Source organism: Medicago sativa, chromosome 5 (assembly GCF_051527215.1).
Source record: "Medicago sativa cultivar Bolivia chromosome 5, Bolivia_mono, whole genome shotgun sequence".
Taxonomy (NCBI): domain Eukaryota; kingdom Viridiplantae; phylum Streptophyta; class Magnoliopsida; order Fabales; family Fabaceae; genus Medicago; species Medicago sativa.
The window spans coordinates 78,797,972-78,808,731 of record NC_140753.1 but is presented as its reverse complement, the minus strand read 5'-3'; the positions used below and the strand labels follow the sequence as shown (position 1 = coordinate 78,808,731).

At 33.6% G+C, this 10,760-nt stretch overlaps 1 protein-coding gene and 1 long non-coding RNA gene across 2 annotated transcripts; both read left to right on the top strand.

The window, feature by feature from the left end:
* Window positions 1–3,724: 3,724 nt before the first annotated feature.
* LOC146925412 (uncharacterized) lies at window positions 3,725–5,530 on the top strand. Its single transcript, XR_015011038.1, has 2 exons — window positions 3,725–4,521; window positions 5,209–5,530. It is a non-coding gene; the product is annotated as an uncharacterized LOC146925412 (long non-coding RNA).
* A 2,653-nt stretch (window positions 5,531–8,183) lies between these two features.
* On the top strand, window positions 8,184–10,760 carry LOC146925411 (uncharacterized). The gene is made up of 10 exons (XM_085711975.1): window positions 8,184–8,667; window positions 8,772–8,830; window positions 8,929–8,959; window positions 9,063–9,152; window positions 9,192–9,205; window positions 9,284–9,416; window positions 9,563–9,600; window positions 9,674–9,760; window positions 9,864–9,948; window positions 10,420–10,760. Exons 1-10 carry the CDS (start codon window positions 8,484–8,486, stop codon window positions 10,443–10,445), a joined length of 747 nt encoding a protein of 248 aa, XP_085568101.1. The 5' UTR covers window positions 8,184–8,483; the 3' UTR covers window positions 10,446–10,760.

The window sequence follows — 10,760 nt, the reverse complement described above, 5'->3', positions numbered from 1 at the left end:
TGGTTATGTTATGTTTATTTTTCCTTGACATTTCATTGCTAATGAAACTTGTAATATTACTACTATATCATAAAGGCAAACAAAATGTTCTTAGCCATCTAGATTGCCCTCTAATACAAACAAACTGATGTGTAAGGTGGTGATACAAAAACTGATGTGTAAGGTGGTGATACAACATACCAAGTCCAAGGGAATAAGAGGGTACATTAATGCATTTTGTGATTAATAAAAGAGATGAGTTTCTATTTACAAGACCAACACTGTAACGAATATCGAGACCTAACTTATCCCTACAAAACCGGCTTGTATGGTGAGGAGTGTCTCCTCTTTATAAACTCTTCTCAAGATTCCTATCTATCCGATGTGGGACTAAATCCCACTCGAGAGTTGGCCTCTAACAAACACCACTTCCCATAATAATCCTAGTTAGCTCCACATAATTAGAAAAAGAGGTGATGAGTAACACTCCTAAATCGAAACTACTCGGTTTTCTCTCTCTAATATTTCATTCCTCCACTTTTATTATTACTTATATATAGTATGCATTCAGGAGAAAAATATAGAGAAAAACCTAAAGGAAGGAAAGGAAGAACAAAATAGGAGAAGGAAACTCAAGAAGAATTTAGGAGCAATGTATTAATTCATCATCACAAGTAAGAATACAACCCCTTATCTTAGGTGTTCGACCTCTCTCTCTTTCTCTCGTCCTCTCTCTAGTCCTCGTTTCTCTGTGCACCCCTATCTCTGCCCTTCTCTTTTGTTAACACACCAATGGCTCCAACAAAAATCATATACCTTCTTTTTCTATCGGTCCTGTCTTTTGAACTTGCATGTTGCCACCCTTGAAAAAAATAATAAAATAGTCTACGCAAATATGCGTGGATTTACAAAATATAAACAACACTTTTCAGTATGATTATAATGCTAAAAACTCTACGTTGACACTGCTCTTCATAGCCACTCCAAAATCCAAAAGGGAGGATTTCGTGGGGGATAAACCCCAATAGCATGGGGCAGCAAGGAGCAGGTGATTGCGGCCTATAAGCAATACAAAGTTATGGTTACAAGAAGTTATCACCTCAAATCTTATACCTTTTTTGTTCCTGATAAAATATAGGTAGAGATGTTGGGCGTGAGGGTTGAGGAGGAGATTGGTTTAAACTATACGCTTCTATCAAACTACCGGTTAACGTGGAAGTTGTTAACATGGTTTGGCAGAGGGGACCCTCTGTAACAGAGGATGTCATGTTGGTAGATGCGTCAAGCAAAGAAAATTTGGAGGTCAAAGGCGCTGCTTATTGAAAGATTTAGTGATTCTGTTAATCAGTGGCGAAAGGTGAGTTTCTTAGGCTAATTTCCTTTCCATTAAATTTCTCTTGTTTTATTTTATTTTTGAAATCATTATTTTTTTTGTTTTTCTAATGCTAACTGAGAAATATATTAAACTACTACTAAGTTAATTGATGAAATTATTATTCGCATTTGTAATGTATTGTCTCGTCTACGATTCTTGTGTCATTAGCAAATTTTACATAGCTACATATTAACTATTGATAGAAATGATTAGTAAATTCACCACCATAGTTATGAATTGTCTGTGGATTTCATAATTGTGGTCGTGAATTTACTAATCATTTCGACAAATAGTTAATATGTAGCTATGTACAATTTGCTAATGACACAAGAGTCATAGACAGGACAATACATTATAAATGCGAAGAATAATTTCATCAATTAACCTAGTTGCAGTTTAATCTATTTCTCAGTTAACATTAGAAAAACAAAAAAATAATGATTTCAAAAATAAAATAAAACAACAGAAATTTAGTGGAAAGAAAATTAGCTTACGAAACCCACCTTTCGCCACTGACTAAAAGTATCGCTAAATATTTCAACAAGCCTAAGAGCGTATTCGGCCTCCAAATATTATTTGCTCGAGGCATCTTGAACCAACATGTCATCGTCTGTTACATAGGGTCCTCTCTGCCAAACCATGTTAAGAACTTCCACGTTAACCGACAGTTTGATAGAAACGTATAGTTTCATTCAACCAAACTCTTCCTCAGCCATCACGCCCAACACCTCTATCGATATCTTATCAGGAACATAAAAGATATAAGGTTTGAGGTCAAAATTTCTTGTAACCATAACATTGTTTTGCTTGTAGGCCACAATCACCTGCGCTCCTTGCAGCCCCATGCTATTGGGATATATCCCCCACGAAATCCTCCCTTTAGGATTTGGGGGGTGACTATGAAGATCAGTGTCAACATGGAGTTTTTAACATTATAATCATACTAAAAAGTGTTGTTTATATTTTGTAAATCCACGCATATTGCGTTGACTTTTTTATTATTTTTTTCAAGGGTGGCACAGTCATTTGGTAGAATGGAGGGACAACATGCAGGTTAGAAAGACAAGACTGATAGAAAAAGAAGGTATATGATTTTTGTTGGAGCCATTGGTGTGTTAACAAGAGAGAAGGGCGGAGATAGGGGTGTTTAGAGAAACGAGGACGAGAGAGAGGACGAATATTAATTGCCTAAAAATAGAAGACTAACTCAACACTCCATGAATTCAGCTAACAACCCATCTCATAGATCCTCTTTAATTCATATTCAAATATTCTCTTTTGCATTTTGAAAATACATTGATTTCTTTGGCAATATGTATGTGTAACATGTGTGAGAATTAAATGATGATTATTATAGATGAAAATTTGTTTATTACGACCCATTTTCTCTCACATTTACATGAATTATATAAGCCTTTAGAATATTTTCCCTTGTTATTGTACTTGTAATTAGCTTCCTTAGAATGAATGCACAGATGCACATGTTGGATCTTGTGGAGTAGCACAATATTTCCATTCAATATAATAGCACTTGAAAGAGATGCCTTTATATTCTAAGTATAGTTTGTCACCTATTCCATTAATATATATATATGTTGGATCTTGTGGAGTAGCACAATATTTCCATTCAATATAATAGCACTTGAAAGGGATGCCTTTAGTTTCTACAACCTAGATCTACAACCTTCCACCTCCATTTTCGGCCACCTGCATCGCCGCTAAATCGCCTGACTTTCTTGGTTGAGATCTTGCATTTGATTTCAATTCCAATTTCGTTCATCTTTTTTTATGGCTACTCGCTGATTCTGAGTTTATTGTTACTGCTAGTGGAATGTAACAAGGAACAAATTCTTCTGGTCTATCATCGCACAAGTCCATCATTATGTATTTCTTTTATTATTTTTTGTTATATCTCAGTTTCTGATTTCTTCAATGATTCAAAGTCGCTTAAAGAATTCTAAAAATTAGCATAATAATAAGTCTAAAATTAGCAATTTAGAAAGGTAAGTGATATTATTAAGATGGATATTGAATCTGGGAAGGCGAGGAGGAAGTCCAATGGTTTACACGAAGAAAGGGGCAACATGGAACGGTGTGTGTGTGTGACTCATTCATTTAATGGTAGTTTTTAATCTGAACCACTTATTTTTAATCAAAGTGCTGAAAATCATTCCTTTCATTCTCACATAAATATATCATTCTCACATGATATGCACCCTATATATATATATATATATATATATATATATATATATATATATATATATATATATATATATATATATATATATGGGGCTGCTAATTTTTCACTGTTTTTCAACTTTTTTGGGTCAAAGGCTGAATTTTCTCATTAAAATTACTCATCTCTAATGTACGTCCCTCATTTTTCTCTTCTTGAAAGAATCATATATGTGTGGCTCTTTTTTATTTTAGTAGCTTTTCACTATTTTCATTACATAAAAATGACACTTAAAAGAAGTTCCATACACCATACTCTCTCACAAATACTTTTTTGTCATCTTCCTGTATACAAATTATTCTTGCCAGTCAAGTTCTTCAAAAACTCTTGTCCAACCTCATTCTGGATGGATTTTTGGAATGACCGAGTTTGTTGATAAATCAAGGATGCCACATTTTAAGATAAATAGCCCTTATGGAATTACGATGTTAAAATGTGGCATCCCTTGAATTATCAACAAGTTCGGCTAATCCACCAAAAATCCATCCGGAGTTAGCTTGGACAAGAAGTGTATACAAATGGGACCCACTTATATACTAAAATATTGAATTCACCATGCATGTGGTTGCATTTGTTTGATCGATAAGTACCACCCTGCGGACATATTTAAAACTTTGCCCATTCTTTTTGTTTTCGTTCAATGTGAGACTTTCCTCTGGATAGATAAACCATGGTAAAGAAATCTACTCAATTACTATATGATAGTTTTATTTATTATGATTCAAAAAAGATAGTTTTATTTATTATATTATGTGTCACACAACTATAAGTATGCAGTCACAGAGGTGCTCCTGTCAGGCAGTAACTAATCACTATTAGTGTTAGTGTGAGTTTTACCGTTGTTGTGGACGTTTAGGAATGATGCTGCATTGGAGATGGAAGTGCAGAAATATTGGACTTTCTCTTGGATACAAACATAAGGCTTAGTGTAAGTTAATATTTTGCTTGACATTTTTTTGTGCATTTTTTTTACAAGTAATTTTGATTACCCTCACTTGTATGTTTCGAGTTTGTCGGTTTGTTCATTACGGTTATTATCTTCGAGGTGTCATGTTTGGGATGACTTATCATTTTTGTTCACACTTAATTCATGAGAAATGGGGATATTGGGGAAATATTAAGATCTTACATACCATTGCTTCATTGACAATTTGCCATTGTATATTTAAATTTGATGCAAGTCGTTCTTCCTGAAAATTGAAATTCGCCGTTGTATCTTTATATATTATACAATCAATTAAGGATCTACTATCACCTCAATATGATTTGAAATTTGCTGTTGTATCTTTCCGAAATTTGAAATTTGTGTGTGGCTATGTTCATTTATATGCATTTAGAGGAAGAAGTTGTTGTAAAAACAGAATTGTTTGAGAAAACGAAACTAAATTTCTTAATTTCATTTCTTAGTTGTTTTTTGTCATCTCTCTGTCCATTGAAATTGTTGACCTGCATTATTTACTGGCATAGCATGGCTTAGCTATGTGTCCCTTAAGAATTCCACTGCTCCTACTCATGCATTCTTTTCATTACTTATAACATGCTAATATTACAAATCTTGCATTTTTTTCTCTGCTTTCATGTTTCCGACTGAATCTTCTGTGTTATTCTGTTGTAGTTTCTGGGGGTTTTAAATTCAAAGAAAGCAAAACTGAGAGATCTTCAAGATCTGTTGTCAAAACAAGATAATGCAGACGAATCACCCCAAGAGTTTTGATGAAAAAAAGTGATTTATGACAAAAGTGATGTTACAAGTTCCTCATGGATTTATATGTACTAGTTTAATAATTCCTCATGGATTTCACATAAAATTAAAGCTCCTTGTGATATCTATACCTCATAACCCATATATAACAAGGTAAATCTTTTTTCTTTGTTACAAGAACAATGGATTCAATTCAGAAATTATGTAAAAAAGCTTCTTCAAAAAAAAAAAGAAATTATGTAAAAAAGATTTTGGGAACCGTGAAAAAAAATGTGGGAAAGAAGAAAAATGGGGGGAAATGAAATTTTGTCAAAATAAATAAAGAAAAAAGAAATTGAAAAAAATGTGTAAATTTTTTTACATCAATATTTGTGGATTCTATTTTTAAAATTAAAAATTACAAAAATTTAGTCATAAAAAATCATGGACGCTAATTCAATAATAAAATTTTAAAAATATTAGCGTCTAGAATACATATTGTAGAGTCCATAATACTGAAGCTAAATTTCATAATAAAAAACCATTGAAAAAATTGCATTTGCATCAGTATTTTTGGACGCTAAACACACAATATTAGCATCAGCAATGACCCGAAACTAAAATTTCTGAAGCTAAATGGCTATTTTTCTTGTGGTGTCAATAAGTACTTATCAAGCCAGTCCAATTCATTAATTAAAAATCATACATTGCATAGTCATAGCTATTGAACAATTTAGAACTGTCAATTAGTTCGAATTGTACCTGTCTTAATATATTTCAGAATAATTATGTTACCATGTCTTAAATAAAATAGTTTCCTTGTTCAATGCGCACTATGGTCCACGGCACAACACTTCATCAATTCTTATTTAAACTTTCTATCCGTACACTAGTTCTTACAACTATCATTGTCTTAATATTTTATCAAATAATGTCAACCAAAGTAACAACAAATAACTATATACTTGGACATCTCTCTCATGGTCGTTCCTACATTTTATGCGTGTTAAGTCAAGTTTGAGAAAAAGACCCCTTAAGTAATACTTTCTAATTTTTTTGATTCTGATAAACGAAGAATATGACATGTGTTAATTATGACGGTTGGCTTCTTAACTATTTTTATTTTTTTGACAAAGGCTTCATAACTATGTTGGCACCCCTAGTTACAATGATTAAATTTTTTGAAATCCAGCTATGGTGACATCCCAAAATATCGTGTGTCAAATGCACATCATCTTATGTATTATTAATAAAAAAGATTAACAAAACAAACAAGTTGCTTTTTCTTTTGGTGGCGGAAGGGCTAGGTGACTTAATGAAGAAAGCGGTGACAATGGGTTTTTCCAAAAAGTTCAAGGTGGGAAGACAATTATTGGAAGTATCACGGGTGCAGATCCTCTCCATTTCCACTAGAAATGGAGATCTCAATTTCTTTCTATTTCCATTGGACACGTGGCTTTAAAATGTTTGAAGGGTGGAGATTCAATTGTTATTAATTTTTATTAAAAAAAATGAAAATGGTTCAGATTCTGTAACATTCCATCCCTGTTGTCTCGCGACGTCAGTCTTCGATCGCCGGCTTGCTCATCCATCAGCGAATCTGTTTTGTAGAAGACGGCGCTGGTCCATCGCGTCGTTAACGTTTGTCTCCCTATCTGTTTCCTCATCATACCACTGCCTAGTCACGGTCGTTCTTTGTTAAAGGCCAGTCTCAGAATGGCGATTCTCAATAACATCAAGGGAAGGAAGAACATACTGGTGGTCATCACCCCATTCGCCCTCCGTTATCATTGAACTCATTAGATTTTTCTTCAATTGTTTTCCTTGCTGCAACCGTTGACAGGATGAGACGGTGCTGTGACGGAAGGACGATGTGTGTTGGAGACAAAAGGCACGAGGACGCAGTCGGCGACGGCGTTTGGTAATTGAAAATGGCGGTGTTTTGTAATTGAAAGACGGCGGCGTTCCATGGGAATGTTGCAGAATCTGAACTGTTTTCAGTTTTCTCATCAAAAAAATAATAAAATTAGTAACAATTGAATCTCCACCCTTCAAACAATTTAAAGCCACGTGTCCAATGGAAATAGAAAGAAATTGAGATCTCCATTTCTAGTGGAAATGGAGAGGATCTGCACCCAAGTATCACATCTACAATATGCAGATAATATACTCTTCTAATTGGAAAACTGGTTGTGGAAATTTTTTGGACAATGAAAGTAATTCTTAGGTGGTTTGAATTGACTTTGGGGTTGAATGTCAAATTTTTTAAGAGTTGATTGTTTGGTGTAAATGTCAATGATAACTTGTATCCATAGCGGAGTCTTTCCTTAATTGTAAGACGAAAGTTCTCCTTTCGTGTATCTCGGCTTACCCGTGGGTGCAATTCCTAGAAAGGCTTCTACTTGGCTAGCAGTATTAGACGTGGTTGAATGAAAACTTCACTCTCTATGGAATAGATATGATAGTTTGGGTGGTCGTGTTGTACTAATCAACTCGGTTTTGGGTTCAATTCCATTGTTCTACCACTCTTTTATTGGTACAGCTATTCTACCACTCTTTTAAAAATATCAAATTGTATTTCGTAATCCATTGTTAGTCCCTATATTATAATGACTTTATTACGAACTAGCTTGTCCTCTGTATAAAAATATTAGGAACTAATTTGGGTATTCTTTTTGCAAGAAAATTTACAAATCAAAGTAAATTGTACACATAATATTTATGAATTTGTCTAATGCACAAACAAAAAGAATACAGGTGCCACAAATTAGATCACAAACAGAAATGTAACAAAAAAACATCTCTTGATTAATTTAGATTTTGTTCTTTCAAACAGCAAAAGTTTAGTAACACATGTTTTCCATAAGGCCGGTCAAAGAAAGAATACAAAAGCGCTATATATAGACGGAACACAAAACAAAAAACCTCAAAAACAGCTTGGCTACCTCCAAAGAAATGTACAGTCGGAACCAGCTGGTGGGATCAAAACCGAAAACAATGTTAAACTAAAACTTGTCCAATTTGGGAAGGAGCAATGCCGGATCATCCAAAAAATGTATTGAAGATCCAAATCAGAAAAAACAGAAAAGCATTACCAAAATATCTTTGTAACCGTGTTCGCATACGAACATGAAATATAAAATGGCTCATTCTTTCACTTTGTTATTCTCATTTAAACCCTAAAAAACCAACACTTTGTGACACAAACAATGGGACAAAGTGTTTCTTCTTCCATTTGCCCACCTTGTTCCAATTCTGTTTCTCCAATTTATGGGGATTATGAACAATTGAAATCAGAAGCAGATAGTTACCCATGGAAATCCCCATGGAAATCACAAGAAGAAGATACTTCTTGCTATATTAGGACACGTCATCAAGACTTTAGGGTTCCATGTAATCTTTACTCTTAGCTTTGAAAAAAAAAAAAAGATTACTTTTTTTATACAAATTTCGTTTTTTTTCTTCTAATTTCTTATTCTTTGATTTTTGTGAAACAGTTGAATTGGGAAGGAACATTTCATGCACTTTCAGTTCAGATGATTTTCTTGGTATCACGGTACTCATTATTTCATTCTTCAATCATGTTTTCACTTTCTTTCAGTTTGTAAATTTCTGTGTTTTTTTTTGTTGTTTATATATTTGTTGTTGTTGCAGATTAGTTCCCAGAAGTTTTGTGGTATTCGAGGTTTGTACTCTCTCTCTCTCTCTCTCTCTCTCTCTCTCTCTCTCTCTCTCTCTCTCTCTCTCTCTCTGTATATATATCTCATAGGTTCATTTTCACATTGCAGTTTCATGTCCAGCCAAAGACACTCATCTCATTCAACGCATATTTCCAAGGCGTATAAACACCATGAAAGATTTGATTCGATCGAGAACTGGTAACCACAAATAACAAATTGTTTCTTGATATAGTTTAGAGAATCACATTACTGTATTCGTGAAATGACGTATTGAGTGTATTCTACCCACCTTGCATAATTTAGTCGTTTTCTTTTCTCGTTGCATTTAGTTTGAAGACGACGATGGCTGTGAAGTTCAAGAGTGCAGAGTGACAATTGTTAATGTTGATCCTCCTAAACCACCATCCCAAATTCAAGAGGTAGCTGATGAAGATTTGTCTCCTCAAGAATCTGCCTTTCCTGGTAAGTTATTTTTTAACTTAATTTTTTTAAAGCAGATCAGATATAATTTATATGCAACATTTGACACATAAAATATCCCGATGAATAAAACAAAAATGATTCTCCTTGGAAACATTTCATCTATACTTATTTCGGTTCTTCTCCAGTCATGGGCGCTTTAGAATCTACTTTCTCAAACGTACAGGTAAATTTCTTTCGATTCCTCATTTTTCTTTCACTCTCGATTCCATAACTCACCCAATTCTCTGTGGCTGTAGACGAAGGATGATAAAATCGCCACCGACGTAAAAGAACTATTGGAAACTTTAGATCCAATTTTAGAGCACCTTAAATCCCTCAAAATTGTATGTTTTCTTTTTCTACTTTCATTCTTATTTATGATAAGAAAATGAATGTTGTTGTTGATTATTAGTTTTGTGATGATTTTGTTGATTGTTGTAACTGTAGACGCTGCCGGAATTTACTAATCTTCCCACAGAGGGTAGTTTGACTGATATTTTAGTGAGGAGGCCATCGTCGTCGCAGACTTCAGGTGATTATTGATTATGGCTTAATGATTTGGATTCATAGTAGATTGGAATGTAGGGTTTAAAGCAGTTCAATTGTAATGACCTAGACCTATAAAATATCTTGATGAATTTAGTTTAAAGAAGTCGTAATCACATTTCAAAGGTATTTGAAAAACTAAATACCCAAACTTTCAAGTTTTATGAGCTTATGTACCTATTTATATTGCTAAACAGGTATTTGATAATGATAATGATAATGATAATGATCTTTATACATTGATTTTCTTCTCAATTTAAGCACGTTCTATGAAAATGTCCCCCCATATAATCGTTTTGAAGTTGATTGCTTTATGTCATTTATTTACCCTGATATCGAAAAACAAATATGCTAATATACTTCAATGTTCAGTAGACTGTATTTATGTTTGGATTGCTCTTAGTAAGATTAGAATTCGGAAAATTTGGTGCTCATTTTGAATTTCTTATTATGGCAGGTAACATTTTCAAAGTTACCGATTGAGAACTAATTCCATTATTGAGCAAAATAAATGACTTCAGCAAGAATTGTCATTGCATTTTATTCTCCCGGACATGTTGCTGAATTTTATATCATGGTCGTTAGGCGTAACACATTGAAACTGCCAACTAGCTACAAATCAGATTTTCAAGATTGATGAAATCTATATCATGGGATCTGTTACCTGACCCCTCATTTGTTGTTGTTGTCTCAATGTCTAGTTATTGATACCATGAAAATGGCTTTATATCAATGGATAATCTATACGCTATGCAATTTATTTGTAGTAACATTAAGTACTTTCATGAGAATGATAAA

Excerpts from the sequence above, each read along its gene's own strand:
- LOC146925411 (XM_085711975.1), top strand. The coding sequence starts at position 8,484 with ATGGGACAAAGTGTTTCTTCTTCCATTTGCCCACCTTGTTCCAATTCT. Across the intron at positions 9,417-9,562 it reads TCAAGAATCTGCCTTTCCTG|TCATGGGCGCTTTAGAATCT; the intron begins GTAAGTTATTTT and ends GTTCTTCTCCAG. Across the intron at positions 9,949-10,419 it reads ATCGTCGTCGCAGACTTCAG|GTAACATTTTCAAAGTTACC; the intron begins GTGATTATTGAT and ends TTATTATGGCAG.